The sequence below is a fragment of the Scophthalmus maximus genome, chromosome 22 (genome assembly GCF_022379125.1).
Source record: "Scophthalmus maximus strain ysfricsl-2021 chromosome 22, ASM2237912v1, whole genome shotgun sequence".
Classification (NCBI taxonomy): domain Eukaryota; kingdom Metazoa; phylum Chordata; class Actinopteri; order Pleuronectiformes; family Scophthalmidae; genus Scophthalmus; species Scophthalmus maximus.
Genome location: NC_061536.1, coordinates 13,722,501 through 13,746,991, shown reverse-complemented (window position 1 = coordinate 13,746,991; position 24,491 = coordinate 13,722,501). Strand labels below are relative to the sequence as shown.

The following is a 24,491-nucleotide window of genomic DNA, read 5'->3' as shown; positions in this document are numbered from 1 at the left end:
TTTAATAAAATGAAAAGGGGTCAGTTCAGAACAGCTTCAGACAGAAATCCTTCTGAGAGTTGTGCTCTGTCATTACCCCGACACAAAATTCAACTACAACGTCTCTCAGTTGAGCTATTTGTATCTTATTTGTATAGTCAAATAAGTTGTAATTAGTTGTATCAGTCCCCTAAATATGCTTTATCGAAATCAAACAGTTATTCTCTGGGAATCCAGTGAAAATGTCAACAACAACAAAAATACAATGTTTAAGAAAGTGATGAAAAATTCCTGGATCTGCAACAACATTCCCTCTTGGCCCACGATGTTCCGTCCTTCCACCAAGATTTTCAGTCGTTTTTGCGTAACCCTGCTGACAACCAACAGAAACAACAACAAACAAACAAATGGGACAAGGCTGTAAACAGAACCTCCTTGGCTGATGTAATAAATCAGAAATAGTTCTTTACGTCTCACAAGGATGTAGCTCTGAGGATCCTGCTGGTGCCTTTCACTTCCAGTCTCCACGTTTTAACACGGATGAAATTAGTTTTCTGGCCTTTACACAACTGTCTGTTGGACGTCCAGTATGAAGTTCTTCATCCTGCTGCGTCTCTGTCGCCTCCTGTTAATTTCCTTGTGTTTTTAGAGTATGACTGATGAAATTAATAAATTGTCTTTGAAGTGGTGGGATGGATGGATCAGATTGCTCCCTCGGGTGATGACACACAGGGAAGGCGGAGACTGATTATGGAAACACAACAGTGCAACAAACACGTTTCTCCCACTGCAGGGAAAACTCAACAAAACATAAATTGTGTATTTAGGGCTGGATTATCAAACCTCCAGACATCGTTAGTGCGTAACTGTGTCCTTCACATCGAGTCTCCACATCTGTCAGCTATGAAAAGTGACACAAAAATAGGTTTTCAGTTCCTTAGTCGTGTTTTGTTCCTCATGTCATTCATTGTTTGAGCAATTTTGACCGTATTCTATTCAGAAAACATTAAAATATTGTAATTTAGACTAAAAATCCCTGAGAAATAGCTGCTAAATTTCACTGAAGTCAGTATTGATTTAATAAAACACTAAATTGTGCCATCCATAAAATGTAAAAATCAAATCAAAATTTAGGCTTTTGTCAGATATTTAATTTAAAGCAGGGGGAAAATCATAACATTTGAGAAGTTATAATCTGCCAAAGGTTTAGTTTTAGTTTTGATCAACTCAAACTCTAAATAGATAATTCAGACTGTTGAATATCTGTATTAATGTTGAATAATTTTCTGTTGAATATGAGCCTCGAACAGGAAGAGTCAGGTTTCATCACACAAGACATACAAGCAGGGTTTAGTGGGATTCTTTTTTTTCCTTTTTTTAATTGTTATTATCAATTTAACAGTATGATTTCTACAAACGCAAGAATTGATCGCAGTAACAAAAGGGTTTGCACATCTGTGAGACCTCTGTTTGTATATTCTTGGAAAGAGACATATAAGGGGGATGTAATAAATTACTGCATCATACAATTTGAGGTATGCAGAGTAGCTTTGAGAAAACAAATATGCCCCTGCCTCCCCCGCGGTGGCTAACGCACACACACACACACACACACACACACACACACACTCATGTACACACGACCGCACACATACAGGCACACAGTTTAATCAGGTGTGGGGGGGGGGGCAGATCGCAACATGAGTATCAGACCTTTGGAGGTGTGAGGAGAAATGAGAGAAACATTAGAAATACGACAGAATTTTCACGCGTCATTTACATTTTCCCTCCTGTTTCTCCGTCAAAAGTTAATCAGATGTTTTCATTGTAAAAACCACGGAGCCTTTCGAGTCCCGTCGGCCGACGGCAAGTCACAAAATACATTCTCCTCCACGACTCAGCAACAACTGCTGTCGCTAAAACAAGAAAAACATTATTTGTTTCCGCCTTCGCATGTAAATCAAACACTTAAATTTCTGTTCGAATGAGCACAAATGAGAAAGTCGCTTTTCTCTTTAACTTCTGTTCCAATACCAGAACTTGACAATTTATGCCTTCAAACTTTTGGAGGACGTAGCTCGCCAAGAAAAGCTGTGATTGATCAATGTTCCCTTTAACAAAAAGATTTTTAGAAGCGAATTCGACAACAACAGGCCTTCAGAGGTTCGTTACAAGTCGATATGAACATGTGATGAGACTCGGGTGTTAAAATCGTCTTTGTGTGCTGAAGACGGAAACCGATTCAGAGATGAGGTTCAGCATTCCTAAGAAGAAGAAGAAGAAGAAGAAGACACTGAGAGAGTTACGCACACGGGCACACAAATTAAAACAGACACATGTACATATACACACACGTGCGCGTACACGCCGTGACATCATGAGTCAGCACTATGACATCATCAACACTGACATCGTCATGCGGTCCATCTTTTCTCTTTGATTGCATCAGCTCCTTTTGTTCCTCCAGAGTACAAATGTTTTTTTCTTTTCTTTTTTTGAAATTCCACTAGAAAGTATGAATATTGAAAAAATCCGAAATTGTACATCTAAACTTCGGAGATTTAAAAAAATAAATATAATGTTTTAGACAAAAAATGGACAAACTGAAAGTAGCGATCGTGATAAAGAGCGTTCAAAGTCTGAATGGGGGGGGGGGGTCTTTACACGTATGATCATAAACCAGTAACACGTGAGCACATGGTTTTGTACTAAAAGATTCAAAATGGCTGGTGGCAATCACGTCTGTCTTTATGGAAATACACCTCGGAGGGGAATCTGAAAACCTCAGGTGACGCCTCATGCATCCCTTGAACCCATACAGGCTGAATCCAACCCGACGGTCGGAAGGTCCATCTCACAGCCAGAGAAATGGAAATATGTTTTACAAAATATGACATCATCATGACCGCCACTTCTCCCTCTCGAGAATTCATGGTCGGGTGTTCTTTACATGTTCCACCAAACTTTTTCTTTGCATGTTTACATTTTTCTCTACACATTAAAATAAAAATTCTATGAATGTATGCACAAGCATGCCTCCCAACCCGACACTGACACGAAGAAGAAATGAAATGGGAAGCAGACGCCGTACGGAGCACAGACACAAAGATAATTCGGTATAGCCCTTAGTGTGAAGTGTCATTGTCCCCGGACCTCGGACCCGTCTGCCCTCCTTCCCTTCATATGAGGCGAGCGGCTGAACTCGCAGGTCACATGTGGCGGCGTAGACACACGGGAGTCGCTCGCTTAACGGCAATCGGTCGCAAGAAGAAAGAAGTGAACCTGCGACTCTCTTGAACTTGAAGTTTGAAAAACAGTGTTTGAGGGACTTTTGCTTTGTCAGGGGTTCATAGTAAAAGGTTTGACCCCTCACCAGTCTGCAACAGGTCAATCTTAACATTTTCCCAAAAATGTGATTACGCAAAAAGGGTCACGGCACAATGTTTCATGTTAAACACCCACTAGAGTCACTGTACAAAGGCTTAGAGTTGACGTCAAGTGGATTTTAGTGGATTTTAAGGCCCGGTCACACCAGAAAGTGGCACAGCAAGAATTCATGCACATTTGTCTCGTAGTCGCGTAGTAGCTAGCAAGCTAACCACTAAAATGCTGCGCCAGCTGCGACTCAGCACGAGTCAAGTCACGCTACTTTCTTTACTCCTTTTACTCTCTTTTCTTTACTCTCCTCTGCGATTTGTTCCTTTTACACAATTTAACAACAAAAAGTCACTGAAGAGGAAACGGTAACAAGCTAACAGCCTTTCAAACTGACAGTTAGCAGCTAGCTTCTCGGGCGGTCGAGACAATTTGACAAACTTACAAATTCGACAAGTTCACAGTTTATTCCAAAGACGCTTTTTTTTCTATCCATAAGCAAACGCCAACTTCCTCCATTATAGACTATTGGTCAGTTTTTATCCAAATTCACAGTTCACTGAAGTTAATCTTTATAAAATCCAGTGACTACAACAGTTTCACTGATTTAAATTCAATGCTGGTGTGACTGGGCCTTCGCGGCAGCAGCTTGTGCCGACGTAGGTTTTTTCATTTTGTTTTCCCTAAAAGGCATGAATTTATTTAATTTTTTACTTATTTTGAAACACTCGTCTGGATTATTTGAGAAGTTTTACTCTCATGATCGTCCAATCACAGCAAATCACATGTTCAGCCTTTAAATTACAAACAGGCTGATTTCAGGATAAATACGTTTTCAACCAGATATACACAAAGTCCTACAGGGCTCAGTAGTGTCAATACTATTATTATTATTATTATTATTATTATTATTATCATCAGGTAAATTTAATAAAAAAGCAACTTGTTTGGTTTTAAATACTGTTATAAATACAAAGACGAGCAAAGCTGTCGGTCTCTGGCCCGGCGCTCTCTAACCATCCACAGTGGATTCAAAGACAGAGGAACTTCTGTCGGAGCGCTCGAGGACTCAGAGGACAGCGCAATAAAACTCAAGGACAAGTCAATAAATCATAATCGGCGGGTATCCTTCAATAAAAGTCACAGCGAATACCCAGCAGCCTTTAAAACTTCACGCACACCATATTTTTTGCTCTTTTCAAGTGGACATTTCTGTCTTCCCTTTACAGAGAATGGCTGGATATTCTTTTTCAACGCACAAAGTGATGAGGAGAAAATCAATTGGCTATAGTCACTGTGAGATTAATGCTGTCATCCATCACTTTGTGTTTTCTGAAGGGGGGGGTACAGCCCTGTGAGGCAGCGGAGATCAAGCCTCTTCCTCTTTTCTCTCTGATCATCTCTCCACTTCATCTTCCCAATAAATGCCTCGATGCTTTTTACCGTCCCTCGTCCCGTCTTCGTCTTCTTTACGACTTCAGCCTTCACCTCTCCTCTCCCTCCGTCTCTCACACCGTCACCTCGTTCTTACTCCCAGTCCGCAGTCCGTGTCCTCCCCCTCCTCCGGGGATGAAGTGCAGCTGTTCGATGGTGTTCTGCCTCTTGCTGGCGAACGCCATCCGTCGGGCGTTGGGGTGGTTTCCGATTGGCCCCGGTCCACCTCCCCCGCCGTGGCCCCCGTGGCCCCCGTGGGCGTCCCAGCCGCCGTGCATGCCCATCCCGGGCATGGCGGCTGAGCTGCGGTCGTGGTCGTGGTCTGACGTCGGGTGGGAGTTCATCTTGATCATGTGGTGGCGGTCCATGGACGGTGTGACGCAGATGTTCTGCTGCGACTGGGTCTTCTGGTGGTGGCTGAGCCGGCCCATGGTGGGCACCATCCCGCTCCCCCCTCCTCCTCCTCCACCTCTGTCGCCGCCTCCTCCCATCATTAGCCCCATCGCCATCAGCCGGTCCTCCAGACGGTCAGGGGAGACCAGAAGCCTCTCATGGGACCTGAAACCAGACACGTGTTCAGTTATTTATTGTTCTATGTGTCTGAAAATGTATATAACTTGACTATTACATTTCCAAAAGTAACTCAGGCTACGTCCTCAATACGTTTTCATTTAACTACGTCCAGACAAAAGTTTTAGCTCCGTATCGGAAATAATCTCCGTCCATTGTAACACACATGAAAACGCATTCACGCACACACGTCATGTCGGTGTAAACAGGAAGTAGATTGTCTACTCTGAGTCCGTTGCTTAAAACATGATGAATAATAAAATACTACGAGCGAGTCTCTCTTCAATCACATTTGTTTCCTGTGCAGCTTTAACTTTAGATTCACTTTCTTAAAGAAGTCAAATGTTTTAAATTGGACTGAACAGATTTTCAGTTATTAAAAATTAACAGAGTAACTTCACCTTGTCAGAACTCTTTTAAATTTTAATGAAACTCTTCTGCTCTGGACATTAGTTTAATATTTCATTCTGCGATTGCCTTTGCTCTTATTCTTTCTTCGTGTCTCATCTCTCCTCCTCCATCTTCTCACGGCACCTGATTTCTTTTATGATCTGCTTTCCTCTCATCTTTCACCTTCTCTGATCTCGTTCCTCTGTCCTCTGTTTTTCATCTCCTTGTCTCATCTGATTTTTTCTCTGGTCTCTTATCTTCTCCCTCTCACCTCTGCTGTCCTCTACCTCCCCCCGATCTTGTGTCTCACCTTCGGAGCGTCTGCGAGTTCGAGCTCCTGCTGGTGCTCATCATGGCCTTGTAGTACTGGTGCTGCTGGTTCTTGGACAGGCGGGACAGCGTGTTGCCCTCCCCGAGCGCCAGCAGCTGGTCCTGGGAGCGGACGCGGCGCGGCGGCCTGTCGAAGGAGGAGCTTGTGTAGTGCGTCTGCGCGGGCAGCGGGTACGGGTTCGGGGTGGAGGCGGGGATGTGGAGGCGGGGCCGGGAGCCGTTGAGGGGCAGCGTGCCGCGGGATCCCAGCGTGTAGTCGCCGCCCCAGGGCAGGTGGTGCTGAGACGAGTGGAAGGACGGCGGCGCGTTGTTGAAGCGGCGTTTGGAATTGTAGTAGCTGGAATACTCGTCCAGCTCTTTCTCTGTTCCAGCAAATGAGAGAGAGACAGATTCATGAATAACGCTGCAAGTAATGTTCATTTTCTTCATCGGTTCATACGCCCATTGTTTTTCTCAATCAATCGTGTGGTTTTAACGCAGCATTATATGCTTTTAATGTGTAACATCAGATGTTACGTCATCCGCCATCTTTATAATTCCAGGAGACGTGACGATACGCAGGCGCAACCGGTCGGAACCATGAATGACCTCATTCTTATCGTGTTGTCGGCCTCAGACACACATCCTCAAAGTGGAACAGTTGGAACCAGGAAGTGCAAAAGTGATCAACAATTACCCAAAATCTCTAATCATGTTGAGTGAACTCACTAATCATTACAGCACTGTCGGCAAATATTTGTGAAAAGATATTAAAAATGTTCTGTTAAAGGTTCCATCACAAGGTCCAATGTGGTGCAGCTTCATCAACAGATGATAGGTGAGCACGTTGAGGACTCCTTCAGGTAAAAGAGGATTTTAAAGTCATCTACACTCCCATAGTGGTGAGACTGCTTCTCATGCGCTTTATCCAAGGTCAAGAATTAAAGTCGAAGCCCAAAAGAAAGAGAGAGAAATCTCGCACATCTGTCACAGATGTGCGGCGGGAAAGGGAGGTGAAGAATACCACGAAAGATAAACGACAACAGGTGAAGTGGAGGTGATGGAACCAGAGGAGGAGGAAGTGAAGAGATAGAAAAACAACAGAGGCCAAAGAGAAAGAGAGACTGTGATGGAGGTGGAATATCGTGTGTGTAGGTAAGACAGTTGAAACAGGGGGATGAGAAGTGAAGATAAAGGAAAAGAGACGCAGAGTAAAGCGGTGAAGACGTGAGCAGACACACGGACGTTAGTGAGGTTCATTCACAGTTGAAACAGTGTTTCTGTGCTTTTCTGCTCCAGAGCCCGAGATTTAATCTTCAAAAGATTTTCCACGGAAGCGACTCCGCAAGAGCCAATTTAACGCCGACCTTTCACCCCTAGCCCCCCCCCCCCCCCGCCCTCCATCAGGTCTCTTCCCCTCTTTCCTCCTCTCCTTCTCTTGGTCCCTTTTGTCTCCTCCTCTTCTCTCTCTCTCTCTCTCTCTCTCTATCTCTCCCCGTCCTTCCTCTCTCTCCCTCCTCTCTCTCCCTCCTCTTCTCTCTCTCTCTCTCTCCTCTTCTCTCTCTCTCTCTCTCTCTCTCTATCTCTCCCCGTCCTTCCTCTCTCTCCCTCCTCTCTCTCCCTCCTCTTCTCTCTCTCTCTCTCTCTCTCTATCTCTCCCCCTCCTTCCTCTCTCTCCCTCCTCTCTCTCTCTCTCTCTCTCTCTCCCCCCCTCCTTCCTCTCTCTCCCTCCTTCCTCTCCCTCTCTCTCCCTCCTCTCTCCCTCCTCTCTCCCTCCTCTCTCTCTCTCTCTCTCTCTCTCCCCCCCTCCTTCCTCTCCCTCTCTCTCCCTCCTCTCTCCCTCCTCTCTCTCTCTCTCTCTCTCTCTCTCTCCCCCTCCTTCCTCTCTCTCCCTCCTCTCTCTCTCTCTCTCTCTCTCCCCCCCTCCTTCCTCTCTCTCCCTCCTTCCTCTCCCTCTCTCTCCCTCCTCTCTCTCTATCTCTCCCCCTCCTTCCTCTCTCTCCCTCCTTCCTCTCCCTCTCTCTCCCTCCTCTCTCCCTCCTCTCTCTATCTCTCTCTCTCTATCTCTCTCTATCTATCTCTCTCTCTCTCTCTCTCTCTCTCCCCCTCCTTCCTCTCTCTCTCTCTCCTCTCTCCCTCCTCTCTCCCTCCTCTCTCCCTCCTCTCTCTCTCTCTCTCTCTCTCTCTCCCCCTCCTTCCTCTCTCCCCCTCCTTCCTCTCTCTCTCTCTCTCTCTCTCTCTCCCCCTCCTTCCTCTCTCTCCCTCCTTCCTCTCCCTCTCTCTCCCTCCTCTCTCTCTATCTCTCCCCCTCCTTCCTCTCTCTCCCTCCTTCCTCTCCCTCTCTCTCCCTCCTCTCTCCCTCCTCTCTCTATCTCTCTCTATCTATCTCTCTCTCTCCCTCCTCTCTCCCTCCTCTCTCCCCTCTCTCTCTCTCTCTCTCTCCTCTCTCCCTCCTCTCTCCCTCCTCTCTCCCTCCTCTCTCCCTCCTCTCTCCCCTCTCTCTCTCTCTCTCTCTCCTCTCTCCCTCCTCTCTCTCTCTCTCTCTCTCTCTCTCTCCCTCCTCTCTCCCTCCTCTCTCTATCTCTCTCTATCTATCTCTCTCTCTCTCTCTCTCTCTCTCTCTCTCTCCCCCTCCTTCCTCTCTCTCTCTCTCCTCTCTCTCTCCTCTCTCCCTCCTCTCTCCCTCCTCTCTCCCTCCTCTCTCCCTCCTCTCTCCCCTCTCTCTGGTTACTCCCCTCCTGTAAGGCCAATCCATCTGGAGCTCCCTCCCACCCGGCTGCCGACTGCAGACAAAGAAGTCTTTATCAGTGTCCTTTCTGCGGAGCCGTGTGGGGAACCACATCAAACGGAGCTGGTTCCGTACAGCGGCTGCACCAGAACTGACATCCAGGCTTTTAGTGACCGCACAAGTAGAAACACCGTCATCGATTCACGGCGACAGTGACTCAGCCTGTTGAGGCGATCGGTGTCTCGTTGCTCTATTCTGGGAAATAAAAGCATCACTGATTTGTTCTTGTGCTTCTGTTTGGTTTAAGACTGTGAGGGTTGTATGGAAGTGAGGAAATGAGGAAGTGAGGAAATGAGGATGTGAGGAAGTGAGGATGTGAGGAAGTTAGGATGTGAGGAAGTGAGGATGTGAGGATGTGAGGAAGTGAGGATGTGAGGAAATGTGGAGGTGATGCAGTGAGGATGTGAGGAAGTGAGGATGTGAGGAAATGTGGAGGTGATGCAGTGAGGATGTGAGGAAGTGAGGATGTGAGGATGTGAGGAAATGTGGAGGTGATGCAGTGAGGATGTGAGGAAGTGAGGATGTGTGGAAGTGAGGAAGTGTGGAAGTGAGGAAGTGAGGATGTAAGGAAGTGAGGAAGTGAGGATGTGAGGAAGTTAGGATGTGAGGATGTGAGGAAGTGAGGATGTGAGGAAGTTAGGATGTGAGGATGTGAGGAAGTGAGGATGTGAGGAAATGTGGAGGTGATGCAGTGAGGATGTGAGGAAGTGAGGATGTGTGGAAGTGAGGAAGTGTGGAAGTGAGGATGTGAGGATGTGAGGAAGTGAGGAAGTGAGGATGTGAGGAAGTTAGGATGTGAGGATGTGAGGAAGTGAGGATGTGAGGAAGTGAGGATGTGAGGAAATGTGGAGGTGATGCAGTGAGGATGTGAGGAAGTGAGGATGTGTGGAAGTGAGGAAGTGTGGAAGTGAGGAAGTGAGGATGTAAGGAAGTGAGGATGTGAGGAAGTGAGGATGTGAGGATGTAAGGAAGTGTGGAAGTGAGGAAGTGAGGATGTGAGGAAGTGAGGATTTGAGGATGTGAGGATGTGAGGAAGTGAGGATGTGAGGATGTGAGGAAGTGAGGAAGTGAGGATGTGAGGAAGTGAGGATGTGAGGAAGTGAGGATGTGAGGATGTGAGGAAGTGAGGATGTGAGGAAATGTGGAGGTGAGGCAGTGAGGATGTGAGGAAGTGAGGAAGTGAGGATGTGAGGAAGTGAGGATGTGTGGAAGTGAGGAAGTGAGGATGTGAGGATGTGAGGAAGTGAGGAAGTGAGGATGTGAGGATGTGAGGAAGTGAGGATGTGAAGATGTGAGGATGTGAGGAAGTGAGGAAGCGAGGATGCGAGGAAGTGAGGAAGCGAGGATGCAAGGAAGTGAGGAAGCAAGGATGTGAGGATGTGAGGATGTGAGGATGTGAGGATTTGAGGATGTGAGGATGTGAGGATGTGAGGATGACCTCTGAAGAAGAGTTTTTCCAAACGTTGTTCACCCACTGAAGTTGTTTTCTCTGTTTGACTGGGATGAAATAATAAAAAGCCACATCTGCTCCCAGCTTCACCTCATTACTGCCTCCACTTCACACACACACACACGTTCGCCCATGTAGTAACCATCCATCACTCAGACTGCAGAGGCGACTCCCCTCCCCCCGCAGTCTTCGGCAATCACAGGGCGAGAGAGGTAAAGACAGAGAGAGAGAGAGGGGAGAGAGAGAGGGGAGAGAGAGGTTGCCAGCCACTGCCTCTCAAACGTCGAACGCAGCCGGGCCCCTGCAGACCGGCCGACGCCCCTCCCCCTCCACCTCCACATCTTCCTCTCCGTCACTGCGTCTCCTCCTGCTCAGTCCACCTCTCTGCTTCTCTATCGTCCTCAACATCTCCTTCTTCCTTCTGCTGTTTCCTTGTTTGCACAGTCAGCAGCTCGTTCACCCCCCCCCCTTTTCTTTCACATTCACAGTTTTCTCACGTTGCCTCTTTTTTAAAACTGCTGCTTATCTTCGATACGTCCTGAATATTTGGAGAGAAAATTAATTATGTATCAATCTCTCCATCAGCTGTTTCTCTTTACCCCCCTCTTCTCCGTTGTCTCTCCCTCTCATGCATTTCCACCCTTTACATTTTCTTAACCCCCCCGCTCACCCAGCCTCTTCAGGGAGCTGTAGCGGTTGATCTCTGGTTTCATGGCGGCCTCGTAGGACGGCGGCAGCTGGGCCAGGTTGTGGAAGGAGTGGGAGAAGGACGGGTGGCTGCTGTTGTGTCTCATGCCGCTAAAGCTGCCGCCGCCGCCACCAACGCCACTGGGTCCTTTACCGCTACCGGAGAGCAGCGTGGGGCCGGAGGAGAGCGGGGTGTTGTTCATACGGGGTCCACGCTCTGGAGAGAGGAGGTGAGGAACAAGGGGAATAAAGAGAAGAGGAGGAAAAAGTAAAGCAAAAAAAGAAGAGAGGGAGAGGAGGAGGAAGAGGGGGATGAAGACAAGAGAGAAAAATGGTGGAGGTGGAGTAAAATATGAAGGTGAGGAAGAGAAATACGACAAAAAAAAGACAGGAAACGAGAGAAAAGGGAAACAGAAAAACAGAAATGGGTGAGAATAAAGAAGAAGAAGAGAGAAGAGAAGAAGATAGGAGCTGGTTAATGATCAGTAAACACAGGAAGTGTCTCCATGGCGACCGTCTATTAATACAACTGTTCATCTGAGGCTGCAACACAAACACATCAGCCACATGTAAATACATAGAAATACAATGATAACACCAGAGAGGGAATCTATACACACACACACACACACACACACACACACACACATTTATGCAAAGTGCAAAAAGCAGCACATCGATCGATACACATAAAAATGATTTGTCTTATGTAAGGCTCGCAGCATGGGGGAGGGGCATGTGCACTCATATCAGTTACATCATACGAGCACATTCATATTTTTCCAAACAGAAAACAGGCGGCGAGGGGAACGACCCGACGTGTTCCGGTCACGTGAGCGTCACACCGGATGGTCGCTCTGCTTCCGAGGAGGCACGGCAACAAGAGGAAACTTCACGGGGGGACGAGGAGGTTAAAAATGTGGGAGAACATAAAGCGGCGATTATAAGATGACGTGTCACGTGACCGAGGGGGAAATTGGTCGTTTGCTGTCGTTTCCTGTGTTTGATGAGACACGATCGATGTCGAGGCCGTTCAGGGTGGTGACGCTAACCGGCCTGCGACGCGTCAAGATCACCGGAGGACAAACTGCTGGTCGTTGACCGTTGACTGTAGAGGGCAATAACGTCTCCGTTAAGCGTCACCCGGGGAACACACACACACACACACACACACACACACGGTGGCAGGGGGGGGGACAAAAAGAAGTAATGCCAGCTGCTGTGAGGTCGTGTGGTTTCAGCCTGACGAAGACTGAGGGGAAATGGAACTGAGAAGAACCAAACGTTGAGTCACATGTTCAGGAGCAGCCTGGTCATCTCCGAGAGATCAAGTGGATCCATTTGGACTTTTTTATTCTTTTTTGTCTTTTTGTGTGTGACGCCCACGACGGCTGACAGAGAGGTTTGATCATGTTGAGCTGCAGAGCATCTGAGTCAGAGAGTTGAAGTGTTCTGCTCTGGTTTCCCTCGCAGGACCATGTTCACGTTATCTAACGACTGCAGGACACACATCAGGATGAAGGTTTGATATTTACCTTCACGACCAAACGTGTCGACAGCGAAGAATCTACACACATTCTGATGTACACACATTAAAGAATACAACCGGAATGTATCAAACTTGTTTTTCCCATTTCCCTCTCATCCACTGTTCGATTTCAAAATCAACAAGCAGCTTTTCACGTATTTACAGTTTTCATAATTCAACTCAAGTGTCCGTGCGTCCACTGCACGTCGACCTACACCCGGGACCGTGCACGGATTGGACAGTACCAGCTGTCAATCACACTGTATCCCTGTCCAATACATGCGGTGCTTCATGGTCTACTTGTCTGTAATCTTTGCAGTTTCCATTCTTGAGTATTTCCTCGCCTGAAGGACACGTGTTGGTGTAACTGCTCAGAATAAATCATAATAAAATCGTCGTCATCTTTCTACAGAAAACGTGTCCAGATTTCTGTGGCGACCACGTTGGACGCACTAATAATCAGCCTTCACAAAACTCGCAACAGGAATTCTACGGGTTTCTACGGAGGGTGAGGAGCAGGATCTGGGAGAGGAATCACTTGTGCTGGCATTGCTTTTTTTTGGTTTTTGTTTTCTTGGTGCAAAGCCTGGGAACCAAGTCTGGGAGGTGCAGTGAGCCGGCTCGAGCCAAGACCTCCGTCAATGTGTCGCGTCAGCTGTAAGCGCACTCGCACATCACTGCAACACAGAGGAGACGAGGAAGCAGGCTGGTGGAGGAGGTGGAGGTGGAGGTGGAGGGAAGTGGGGGCAGACAGCTCTTATCAGTCGCGTGTCACCGTCAACACGACCGCGACACAGAACAAAGCATCATCAAAGACGTGCAGATGTTTGGAAAAATGTGTCGGCCACGAGGTCGTGTCGACGATGTCACAGCTGTTTTTAAGAGCGCAGCACGACAGGCCGTCAAAACCCACGACAAGACAGGCAGACAGTGTGCTGGTGAGGCTGCTCGCCGCCGCCTGCGCTACACTGTCCGCTGACCACGAGGCTTACCGATGGAAGCAGAGTGCTTGGGGCTGGATGCAGACCCCTGCTGGTTAAAATGGTGGTGCATGTTCCCGGCTGCAAAGAGAGCAGAGCTGACAAACTGACGGACAAGGACCCCAGAGACACCAGAGGCGTCGACTAAGCATTTGTGTCAGACAGAAGAGACGCTGGGTGAGACAGGACAGAGAGACAGACACAGAGAGAGAGAGAGACAGTTCCTCCAGGAATCAGTGGCTTTTGGTCTTTCATTTAAATGTCACGTGTTTCCACGTTTAACTGGCAAAAACTAGTTGTAATGGACAAATCCATGCTGTTGAATGAGGGAGACCGCGGGCGTCTTAGGGCAGAGGTGTTTTCTCCGTTTGACACCGGTGGGAAGAGAGTTCTGGAATTATCAATAACAAGGAATCAAGAGAAGAATACATCTTGTTGTTACATCCAGTTTTGTAATCGCGTATCGTGAGCAAAGGGATCAGATAGTGTTGATTTTTAAAGTGCCATGACATTAAACTCAGTATTTATAGAAAATAGACTTGTGTGTTCGTGTGAGTGTTCATGTGTTTGTGTGTGTTCATGTGTTCATGTGTGTGTGCGTGCGTGTGTGTTCGTGTGAGTGTTCATGTGTTTGTGTGTGTTTGTGTGTGTGTGTGTGTGTGTGTGCGTGTGTGTGTGTTCGTGTGAGTGTTCATGTGTTTGTGTGTGTTATGTGTTCATGTCTGTGTGTGTGTGTGTGCGTGTGTGTGTGTGTGTGTGTGAGTGTGAGTGTTTATGTGTGTGTGTGTTTTCATGTGTGTGTGTGTGTTTGTGTGTGTTCATGTGTGTGTGTGTGTGCGTGTGTGTGTGTGTGTGTGAGTGTGAGTGTTCATGTGTTTGTGTGTGTGTGTGTGTGTGTGTGTGTGCGTGTGTGTGTGTGTGTGTGAGTGTGAGTGTTCATGTGTTTGTGTGTGTGTGTGTGTGTGTGTGTGTGTGTGTGTGTGTTTGCTGCTCAGAAAATTAAAACGACGATGAGCACTTCAGGTTTCAACAATGTTCAGTTCCTGCAGTGTAGCTGCTCCCACTCCTGAGAGAGAGAGAGAGAGTAGGAGGATCTAGTTTCTACTTTTCTTTTTTTGTGTTTATATTTTCATCTGCGGTTCAGAATCACATTTGAATCCTGGAGAGACGTGAGAGACGTGAGAGACGTGAGAGGCAGAGCGACAGAGAGCGACAGAGAGGAAAGTGTGTGTTGTCTTTGTGTTTCACACTGAAGATGTGTTCAAGTACAAACATTTAAAATCCTCCACCAGAACTCAGAGGACAAGTGAAACGTCTCCATTCACCTTCGCCTGAAGCCAAAATTGAAAACGGTAGCTGAAATTTTTAAAACATCAATCAAAAAGATCAATATGTGACAGCAAATAGTAAATGAAGGACGACTTCACTTTTCAGAATAAACTGAACATCTGCCCCCAAAAAAATGAACAAGTCAAAAAGACAGGAGATGTTGTTTCCGTTTGCTTATGAATTATAAATCTGCAGCATGAGAGAGATTCCACATCGTATGACAGAGTGTGTAGTCTGGAACTGAGAAGATATTAATGTCACAACATGTTTTCATATCAGGATTAAGAAAAAAATCAATGAACTTTTATAATGTTGAACATACGTGTGACGTGTGGGTGGATTTAAATATTGTTACTGATTTTTTTAAATGTTAATGATGATGGTGAGACGACAAGATGTCCAGAATCTGATCTTTTTCCTTTTTCGTTTCAAACAGGAAGTAGCCGACACTCACTGCGGTTGTCTTTGCTCTGCAGGACGGGCGTGTACAGGTTCTTGGACGTGCGTCCGTCGGAGGCGGTGCTGCTCAGCACCGCGCTGTTGTTCCTCTCGCCCGGCTGCACGGGGCTCGACTGGTGACGCAGGATGTCCACCAGAGATCTGACACATGACGGACGGACGGAGGGATGATGAGGGGAGGACGAGGCGGAAAGAGCAGAGATGTGAAGAGAACAGAGGGAATTCAGAAACCACAGACTTCATGTGACTTTTTACATTAATCCTTCAAATATAACAGACACGATGAGATATTCCTTTATTCGTCGTTTACGGCAGCAGGTCGATCTATATCAATACAAAAATACAACGAGATATGTAGCAAGAATTTGTTTAAATGTTAAAAAGAATGAAAATGATATACAATACTCTATACACATCAAAGGCAAACTGACCTTTAAAAACTTTTGACATGTTTAAATTAAGTAATTTGTTTCAGTAACTTGTTTCTGTATATATATTTAAGTACAGGGATACGAATAGACATGTACAGTGGATGTTATAATGTTATTATTTTTGTCTCAGAACTGATTTGTTTTATACATTTTTTTGCCGTTTGAACCTTCCCTTCTGCTGCTTTGGAGCAAACTATAGAATTTAAATGAGTACAAAGTTGATAAAAAATGTAAGTAAAAATGAAAAGAAATGTAATTGAGGCTCGATATTTTAATTTCAACCGTAAACTTTATCATAAAAAACTAACTCACAAATATATGGAACTGGAATTAAGAAGATAATCATGATTTATTTAACGTAAATGTACAATTTACGTTGTATGTACAATAAAAGATTTCATATCGCTAAACATATATCTCATATCGGCCGATAATCAGTCAGGCTCTAGACGAAAGTCTCCTAATCCAGTAATCTCCCTGGCAACAGGCGACAGGTGGGTCATGTGAAGGTTTGTGCTCCGCCCCCTCTGACCCCGAGTCTCACCTGGGCATGTTGATGTCTCGGTTTCGGGGGCGACGCGCCACCTTGCTGAAGGCGATCCTGACGCCCACCGCCACCACCAGCGTGAAGGAGATCACGCCTCCGATCACGTACGCCGTGCTGCTCGCCGGAGAGATGTCAAACAATCTTTGTGACAATCGTTTTTGACCAATTTATTAGTTTCTAAAGATAAAAAATGGCGTCCGGACTCTCTGACCTGCTGTTCTGCTGCTGCAGCGTCTCGAAGTCGGGGTCGGGCCTGTTGCCCGTGGGCACGGTGGTGGTCACCTGGGGGTCGGCCCACACGGGCGACTTGTAGTTGGTGCAGGCGTCCTGGTCAAGCCGGGTCCTCTGGTGCTCGCAGCAGAAGCGGTAGTGGCAGGTGCCGCAGCAGTAGATGTAGCTTCCCTTGGAGCAGTTGAAGGTGCTGTCGAAGTGGCCCATGACGTCGAAGTATCCCCTGTGGAAAGACGTCACGGTGTTTTACTGCTCGTCACGTTTAGGGCTGGGTGGTAAATGAACAACGGGCAGTTTGTGAGGGGCCGTTTTGGTCTCGTTGATCCGATCAGAGAGCGCCGACCTTCTTCGATCTCGCCACGTCAGGAAGGTGAAAAGGAATTCCTGGATGTGCTGGTTTACCCAGATCAACTCTACATTCTGATTGGTTCTTCCTCGGGTCAGGCCCCTCTCCTCCAAAATATTACATGGAAATCATAAATAACAAACAAACTAAAAACCTCCTTGGCGGGGAAAATAAGGAGGCCGCCCAATAATCAGTATCTGCATTTATGTGTGTCAATATGAAAACTTTACATTTTACAGAATAAAAAAAAAAATTGTATTTATGTTTACGTTTATATTTTAAATAAATAAAAATCTTTTTTATTATGGTTATAAAGTGAGTAAATCTTATATCATAAATATTGATGTATCAATGTGCACATCGCTGTGACGGTCGAGCTGCTGAACGTGGGAGTTATTTCAACTTCTTTATTTACGACTGGGCAGCCTAGATCAATGAAGTCGTTTGTTGTCTTAACCTATAATAATAATGATAATAATAATTCAACATGATTTATTTGTTTATTTTATTTGCGTCATCTGAAGCTACAAAGTAATGTCCTTAATTACACAAACGTCGTTGAGTTAAAAGAAAAATGGAAACTGAGTAGATGTACTTGAGGCAGTTTTCCATATTTCACGTCTTTTGTTTTCGAGTTCGTGAGCCGCCGCCTACGTGCTCGATGCTCCGCGATGCAGCTTCACTCCCGAGGAGAAACATGCTTCAGGTCACTGACGTCCAGCCGCAGCGGCAGAAACCACCCGCTGCAAAACGGAGGAAAAGGTTTTTTCCTGTTGTTGTTGTTGTTGTTGTTGTTGTTGTTGCCGGGGCAGCAGAGGACGTGTAATCTCACCGTACATTAAAAATAATAATATTTAGAGAGGCTCCGTTGTGATCGTGCCGTCGGTGCCAACACACAACCGATTTAGAGCCGGTTGCACGTTGCCTAGCAACAGCAGGACGCCTCTGAGTGCAGCGGGAGGAGAAGACGAAGAACCATGATGCTCTGGCGGGATCGACACATCACACACGGACTGGGAATTGAATGAGCGCTGTGATTTTTGAAGACGTGGCGTGAACTTCCAATCTGAGGCGACACGACCGAGACACCGACGAGTTGAGAGGAGATTTTATATGATCATATTATCCTCTGGCATCCACAAGGTTTATTTTGTGTGCGAGAGGAAACTGATCCTCAACAGTTTCCATCGAAGTGAAATTGAATTACAGTATTTTTTTTTTGCATTATTAGTGGATTACATCTGATTTCTCTCAGATTTTTGAAATGACAAATACATTTCCATCATGAATTCTGAGCTTCTGTCCTCGTGTCAGTGGTTCACTGATCTCTAGTTATGTACGTCACATCTTTAAAAGAATCAACATCTCTCATCCGATCAAATGGGACCTGAGGAGAGATAGCTGACTCTCCTGCTTCGACCAAGTGCAACATTTTATGCGATACTGATTTTTTTGTAATTTCCAGTTTTATTTTTAAGTTTTAAAATAAAATATGAATGACACAGTTGAACAGAAACCCACATAGTGTGTGTGTGTGTGTGTGTGTGTGTGAAAACACTGCCACACTATATATCTGCTGAGCCACGCCCATATTTTTCCACAATCCAATCAAATTCCAGTTACTCCGTTTAAATCTCTCCTGCAACAAAACCCTGACTATTATTCCACAAACGTCACATGATAATCTTCTTCACAGACACTTGCACACAACAGGAAGGAGAATTGTTCTGGTCGTACCTGCACACGTCCACATCCACCAGCTGTCGGGGGGGCGGAGCCACCTGGGCCGCTCCCAGCGGCGGCTTCAGGGCGTCGGCCGTCATGTTCCTCGGCAGCATGGTCTGAGGGAGGGGCTTCGGAGGAAGTTCTGCCACGGCCGGCGGATCATCGCCGTCCACCTCCACCTCGGCCGCCTTCGGAGCCACTTTGGGTCCGGCGGGCGGCGGCTTGTAGCCGGTCAGGCGGAACAAGGCGGTGCTGGTTTTACCAGCTGCAGCGGGGTCGCCTCCCGTCAGAGTCCTGACGTCACCGTCGACGGCACGTGGCCCACCGGTGATGGTTACCGTGGAAACAGCAAGGCAGGAGAAAAGCAGGAGGAGGAGGGAAAAGCAGAGCATCCCTCTGGAGAGTGTAGGCCTCATTGTTTCTAATCACAAAGTTCTTGAGCCGATGTCAAATCACGTCAAACGCTCAGCGTCCTCGTCCAAGATGGCCGCTCCTTGACTTATAAAAACCACCTCGGTATGAAAAGGTTGAACTCCGCTCAGCGTCTCTCGGAGTTCAGCGGATTCACTTTGTTCCAGTGACGTTCCACATTTCTGGCCTTCACCTTAATGTAAACATTTTCTCTCCGCGTACGAATCCGTCCGTCGAGCAGCGTCTGTAAACATGGAGGTCTTTAGATCTGGAATATAATCAGTTCAGAACAAATCTTGAACCAGTAAAGAAACGGCAGCAGGAATCAGACCTCTTTACGTTTTGGTCTGTCGGTCGACAAAGTTCTATTTTACAGTCCAACGGCCCAAAAATGTAAAATCTTCAAAATAGTCAGTTGTTGTTTTTTGTGCGAGAAAAACTGTAAACTCTCAATGTGACGACCGAGTCGTATCTCTTCTGAACCAAGTTGGTTTATGGCACAAACGTTACGATTCACGACTCGAATGAAGAAAAACCCTCGTGTGTAAACATTGAGCGCTGAATGTAAACTTTGATGTTTCTCCTTCGACGAGCGTCGACGGATGTTGGAAGAGTTTTTTGGCACTTCAGTTGTCCTGCGGGATGTGTGAAATCATACGTGGAAGTTTGAAATCAAAATGGAATATTCAAGCTCTGCGTTCGTGTGTGTGTGTGTGTGTGTGTGTGTGTGTGTGTGTGTTGGCAGCTTTAGAGTTCTCAGCTTTGTTCGGTGAACGAGCTCAGTCTGAATTTTGGCAACAAGCGGCGACGCGCTCACAATCGGTCCAGTCGACGAGCTCCTGCTCTCGTACAGGACCAGTAAAGGTGGAAATGCTTTTGGTTTGAATTCGAGCGGCGGATCCAGACGTTGTGTGTAAAGGTTACTGCTGGATGACGGCGGAGCGCGGCGTCAGAGACCCGATTGGTCGCAAGGCATCACAGGAGCGTGAGCGCCAGCGTCAAAGTGGCGACGGGAAATCGCGGAAAGAAAGAAAAGAAAAGTAAGAAGAAAAACAAGGATCTTATGTGCGTTCGATCCCCTTGTGCGAGTGTCTCTGCTCGGAGTTCAGCTTGGCCCAGCAGAAGAGGACGAAGGAGGGCTTGGGCCCGGTTCTAGCAGGGCAGCGAGGTTCTGCCCACAGAACAGACATGAAAATGTCCGGATTCATCCGTCGACGCGGGACAGGAACACGTGGGGGGACGAACTCCACGACGCGGCCACGGTCCGACCGCCGCAGATCCGGCTCGGACGCACGTAGAAAGAAAACTCTGCTCTTTCTCATCCACGCGTATGAAGTGTAGTTTTCTTGGTCGACTCCCTGAACGTGTGCGTGACGGAAGGTCACTGGGACGCGGCGAGGCGTCGGGTCGACGGCTGGTGTTCACTATGGCTTCAGGTCGCGACGCTGTTTGTTTCTGGCTTTTGGGGTTTTTTTACAAACTGAATCTTCTTCCTTCAAAAAATCTAAAAACAGTGACAGGTTTTAAATTGCATGTTTAAAGTAGATTAAAAGGAAGAATGTTAAAAAAGGAGACAGAGGTCGACGAGGTCACTGGGATCAGATAAAGGGGCTTTTCGGGCGGCGTGAATGGAAAACGTCCACGTACGGAAGAGACGACGGAGCGAGAGGCTTCTGTCGTTGAAGCAACTGGAAGAAGGAGATAGGAAAGTGTCAGTGACAGTGTTTCACGGCGCAGACGGAGGCGACAGAGCTTCTCCGAGCCTTTGAGATCAGCGACGACGGCGGCGGCGGTTTCTGTATTTATCAGCTGAGGTCAGTCGAACGCCGTCCGTCCTGCCGCAGCCTCGGAGGGTTCAGGCGTTACCACAGATCTCTCCCCGACTACACACAAGACCACCGGCCGGAGGATCTGTCCAGACAAGCACTTGATAATGAACTGATCGTTCGTCCCCGGCACAAAAGAAACAATCTGGCGCGTGTTCAGCGTCGAGGAGACGACGGACAGAAACTCTCACGGCCGTCTGCTTTTTTCTGTCTCTCTAGAATCTCTCTTCAGTTACGTGTCGAGGTGGAACGAGACGCTGACATGAGGTCGTGATGTGTTCGTGGTCCGTGGTGATGGTGAGTTCCCTGGATTCTCTTGGTTTTGCAGACGAGGCGATGAGAAGATCCCCGACAGCATCAAGCTCAAACGGGGGAGAGAAAAATCCCCTGGGGGAAACTTCGTCTTCAGGTTGTTAATTTCCCCTCACAGGGTCACATCCACTCGGTTCTCACACTGAAACAGAAGAACACGACAACACGCGGAGTGTTGGTGAGGATTCGTTCAATCTGCTTCTGCTGTACTTCTCTACAGGAAGTCAGTCATGAGAGAAACTGTGTGTGTGATCTCAGCCGAGAGGACGGAGGTGATTCGATGTGAGGCTCTCGCCTCGAGCGACTTCATGTGCAGCTTATTTAAAGCTTGATTAAACCTGAAATTCTGCTTAACTGGGGGACCTATAGCCCATATACTGTCTGCAACACACACACACACACACACACACACACACTGTATGACAACGTCAGCTGACGGAGGAGAAGGGAGCAGCCGTGATCTGACTTTGATAAAAAGGGAGCAGGCGACATGACAGCTGCCATATGGACTCATCTGACAGAGGGACGGAGTGTGTGTGTGTGTGTGTGTGTGTGTGTGTGTGTGTGTGTGTGTGTGTGTGTGTGTGTGTGTGTGTGTGTGTGTGTGTGTGTGTGTGTGTACTGTCCCTGTCTGTCTGCCTGTCTCTCTCTCTCTGCGTCTTCCTGTCTTCCTGCTGAGCCCGGTCATTCGTCTTGCTGTGTGTCCGACACACGTATGGATTTGTCTTGCGGCCTGTATCTACCTGCTGCTCCCACTTCCTGTCCACAGCGTGTGCCACAGTATATACACACACGTATATGTATGTGTATATATATATATATATATATATATATGAATGTGCGTTTGTGTTTGCTGATATGAAAACCTTTATTTTTACAGAATTTGTGAGTGTGTTTGTCAAACGTTGACGTGAACTGATGTTTTGTACCGTTACTGTAAAAACAGATCATGGCTCTTTTATTTTTCAAAACTGCGTTTGCTCGTTAACAGGTTTTCTTTTTAATTTAACGTTGAAGTTGCTGTTGCTGTAAACTTTTTTTAAAGGAAGGGACAGTTGTTCATTCCTGGATTTATTTATTTGTGATCTTGTCAAACTAGATCAATAAAAGAAGCTCTATGATATTTAAATGTATGTATCTGTGTGTATCATTTCATACAGATGTTTAAATACCTGATTTATTAATTATTATTATTATTTATTTTATTATTATTATCATTACAAAGTCCAGGTATCGGGAAGGGAAAAATAAGTATGTGAGGCCTATATATATATAAATGAACCCTATAGCTCTGCTGCTCACACTGTGTGTGACTGTACATCTGTGTCCATGTTCACAGTTCACTGTACATGAGCCTGAACGTGTCTCGCTGCTCTTCATCCTCTTCCAGGGACACGTGAGCTTTAAAGACTCAGAAGCCCCCGACAGGCAGTGAATTAGTGCAGCAGACCCCCTGTAACACACACACACACACACACACACAGACCATCTCTCCTCCCTCCCTCTCTCAGTGCGTGGGCCGGAGCGTCTCTCAGAATAGCACTGCAGCATTGAAAAGAGGGAAAGTGAAATAAAAAACAAGGGGAGAAGATAAAAAGCAAAATAAAAAATATATGTTTTTGTGTGTGTCATTGGTGTTAGTTTTTTTCTGCAGCGTAACACAACCAAGCGTCAGTCAGTCAACGGCGTCATCTCCGCCTCCACCTGCCTCCTCTTCCCTACAACCACATCGCTTTCCCCTCTGACCCCCCCCCCCCCCCCCCCCCCCCCCCCCTCTCCTCTCCCCTCCCTCGCTCTCTGAAGCATGCTGGGAAATGTGCCAGTGCATGAGGGCATGCAGCAGCAGCGGCAGTGCGGTGAACTCTGTCGGTAAAGGTCAACGCACCGCCCTTGGTCCTGACACAGTGGTGGAAATAAAAACTGGTTTAGAAATAAAATAAAATAAATCCATTAATGCAGCCTAGTTTTCAGATGATAGTGTGGAGTGAGGAGTTCGTCCATTAACTCCCATCACAGCGACACCACATAATGTCCTAACGATTTGTTTTCAGCCGGGAGAGATCCGACGCTCGCTGGGCCGAGCCACGGCGGCGACGTCATCTCACACAGTGATGTTACGTCTGGAGCGACACATGCCGATGACAAATCATCCAGCAAACACTAATGTATCATACGTGACTTAACGAATAACTCTATAACATTTTGTAAAAGAGCTACAACGTAAAAATGCCACCAACTGATTTAAACACGTCAAAGCACAGAACTAGAAAAAGAATCAAGGACCAGATATCGTCACATAATCAGTTGTTCTGTATCCTTTAACATGTCTTTAAAGCTACAGTGTGTAATATTTAGAAGAACTTATTCACAGAATAAGAACTATGTGTTCATATATAGTTGGTTATAGTTCCATGAGGTGGACCCGACCTCCGTGTGAGTCTCCATGTTTCTACGTTGTTGAACTAAACGCTCCAGAATACGTCGTGTTCACGTTGAATTTTCAGACGCTGCTGGAAACCGGAGATGGAATCGGCGGTGCGCCGCCATAAAGTGTCCCCTGTCGGTCGCTCAGTTGGTTGCTGTTTATAACTTCACCACCAGATGGCGCCAGAAAATTACAAAAATTACACTTGGGCTTTAACTCCTGAGGTGACTTTATTTTCCTGATCAATATCAACTCATATTCAATTTAAAATGAAACAAAATTAAATCTAATCATTATTAGACCTGAATAAATGAATTGAGTGTTTTGTGTAGAAATTTTTTTTTTTGGAAACAGTCCAAAACCAAATCCTGTTCAATTCCCATTAAATAAGATCAAGAAAGCAAGCAAATTAATTCACTTGTTGCTTTAAAATTTTTTTTTATAAAATATCGAAACCCCAGATTAATCTGACTTTCTTCACCCAGAATTCCTCATTTTAACTTCAAGGATGTAAAGCAGAAGCAGAAGCACACGTCCTGGCCCAATCCTTCAGAAGAAGAGCTGCAGAAAAAAATACGCTCAATAAAAATGACATCGTCTACAAAGCGGCTATGTGAGGAATAAGTGTCCAATCAATCAAACGGGGGCGTGATCAATACTGAGAGGGTGAATCACTGTTTGTGTCAGGACGCGACATGTAAATGTTGTCATTGATTACATCATGCACTCTTAGCGTTTATGGCGCCATATGCTCTGGTCGTCAGATTTATTCATCTGTTCGTCTCAGAGCTGCAATGACAACTCTCAGAATCTCTTTTGAAAAAAGACGATCAACTGTATAATGAGTCGATCTGAACCCAGGCGATAATTATTCATCTTTCAGAACAGTGGTGTCATTTATTCCTTTGGCGACAGCTTCGCAAGGTGTAAAAAACGAAACATAATGTTTGTGGCTGTTG

At 46.4% G+C, this 24,491-nt stretch overlaps 1 protein-coding gene across 3 annotated transcripts in view; it reads right to left on the bottom strand.

Moving 5' to 3' along the window:
* Positions 1–1,328: 1,328 nt before the first annotated feature.
* LOC118292337 (protein shisa-6-like) overlaps positions 1,329–24,491 on the bottom strand; it is a 34,640-nt gene continuing 11,477 nt past the window's right edge. Inside the window, exons 6-13 of one of the 3 annotated variants that reach the window (XM_035621224.2) lie at positions 18,571–21,249; positions 16,468–16,710; positions 16,254–16,370; positions 15,274–15,419; positions 13,503–13,571; positions 10,966–11,199; positions 6,059–6,440; positions 1,329–5,346 (exon numbers count right to left, since the gene is read on the bottom strand). In XM_035621224.2, the coding sequence (XP_035477117.2) occupies positions 4,863–5,346; positions 6,059–6,440; positions 10,966–11,199; positions 13,503–13,571; positions 15,274–15,419; positions 16,254–16,370; positions 16,468–16,710; positions 18,571–18,974 (2,079 nt within the window). In that variant the 5' untranslated portion in view covers positions 18,975–21,249 and the 3' untranslated portion in view covers positions 1,329–4,862. The remainder of the gene's footprint in view (positions 5,347–6,058; positions 6,441–10,965; positions 11,200–13,502; positions 13,572–15,273; positions 15,420–16,253; positions 16,371–16,467; positions 16,711–18,570; positions 21,250–24,491) is intronic. The other 2 variants (XM_047330353.1, XM_047330354.1) reach the window with 2 other exon arrangements.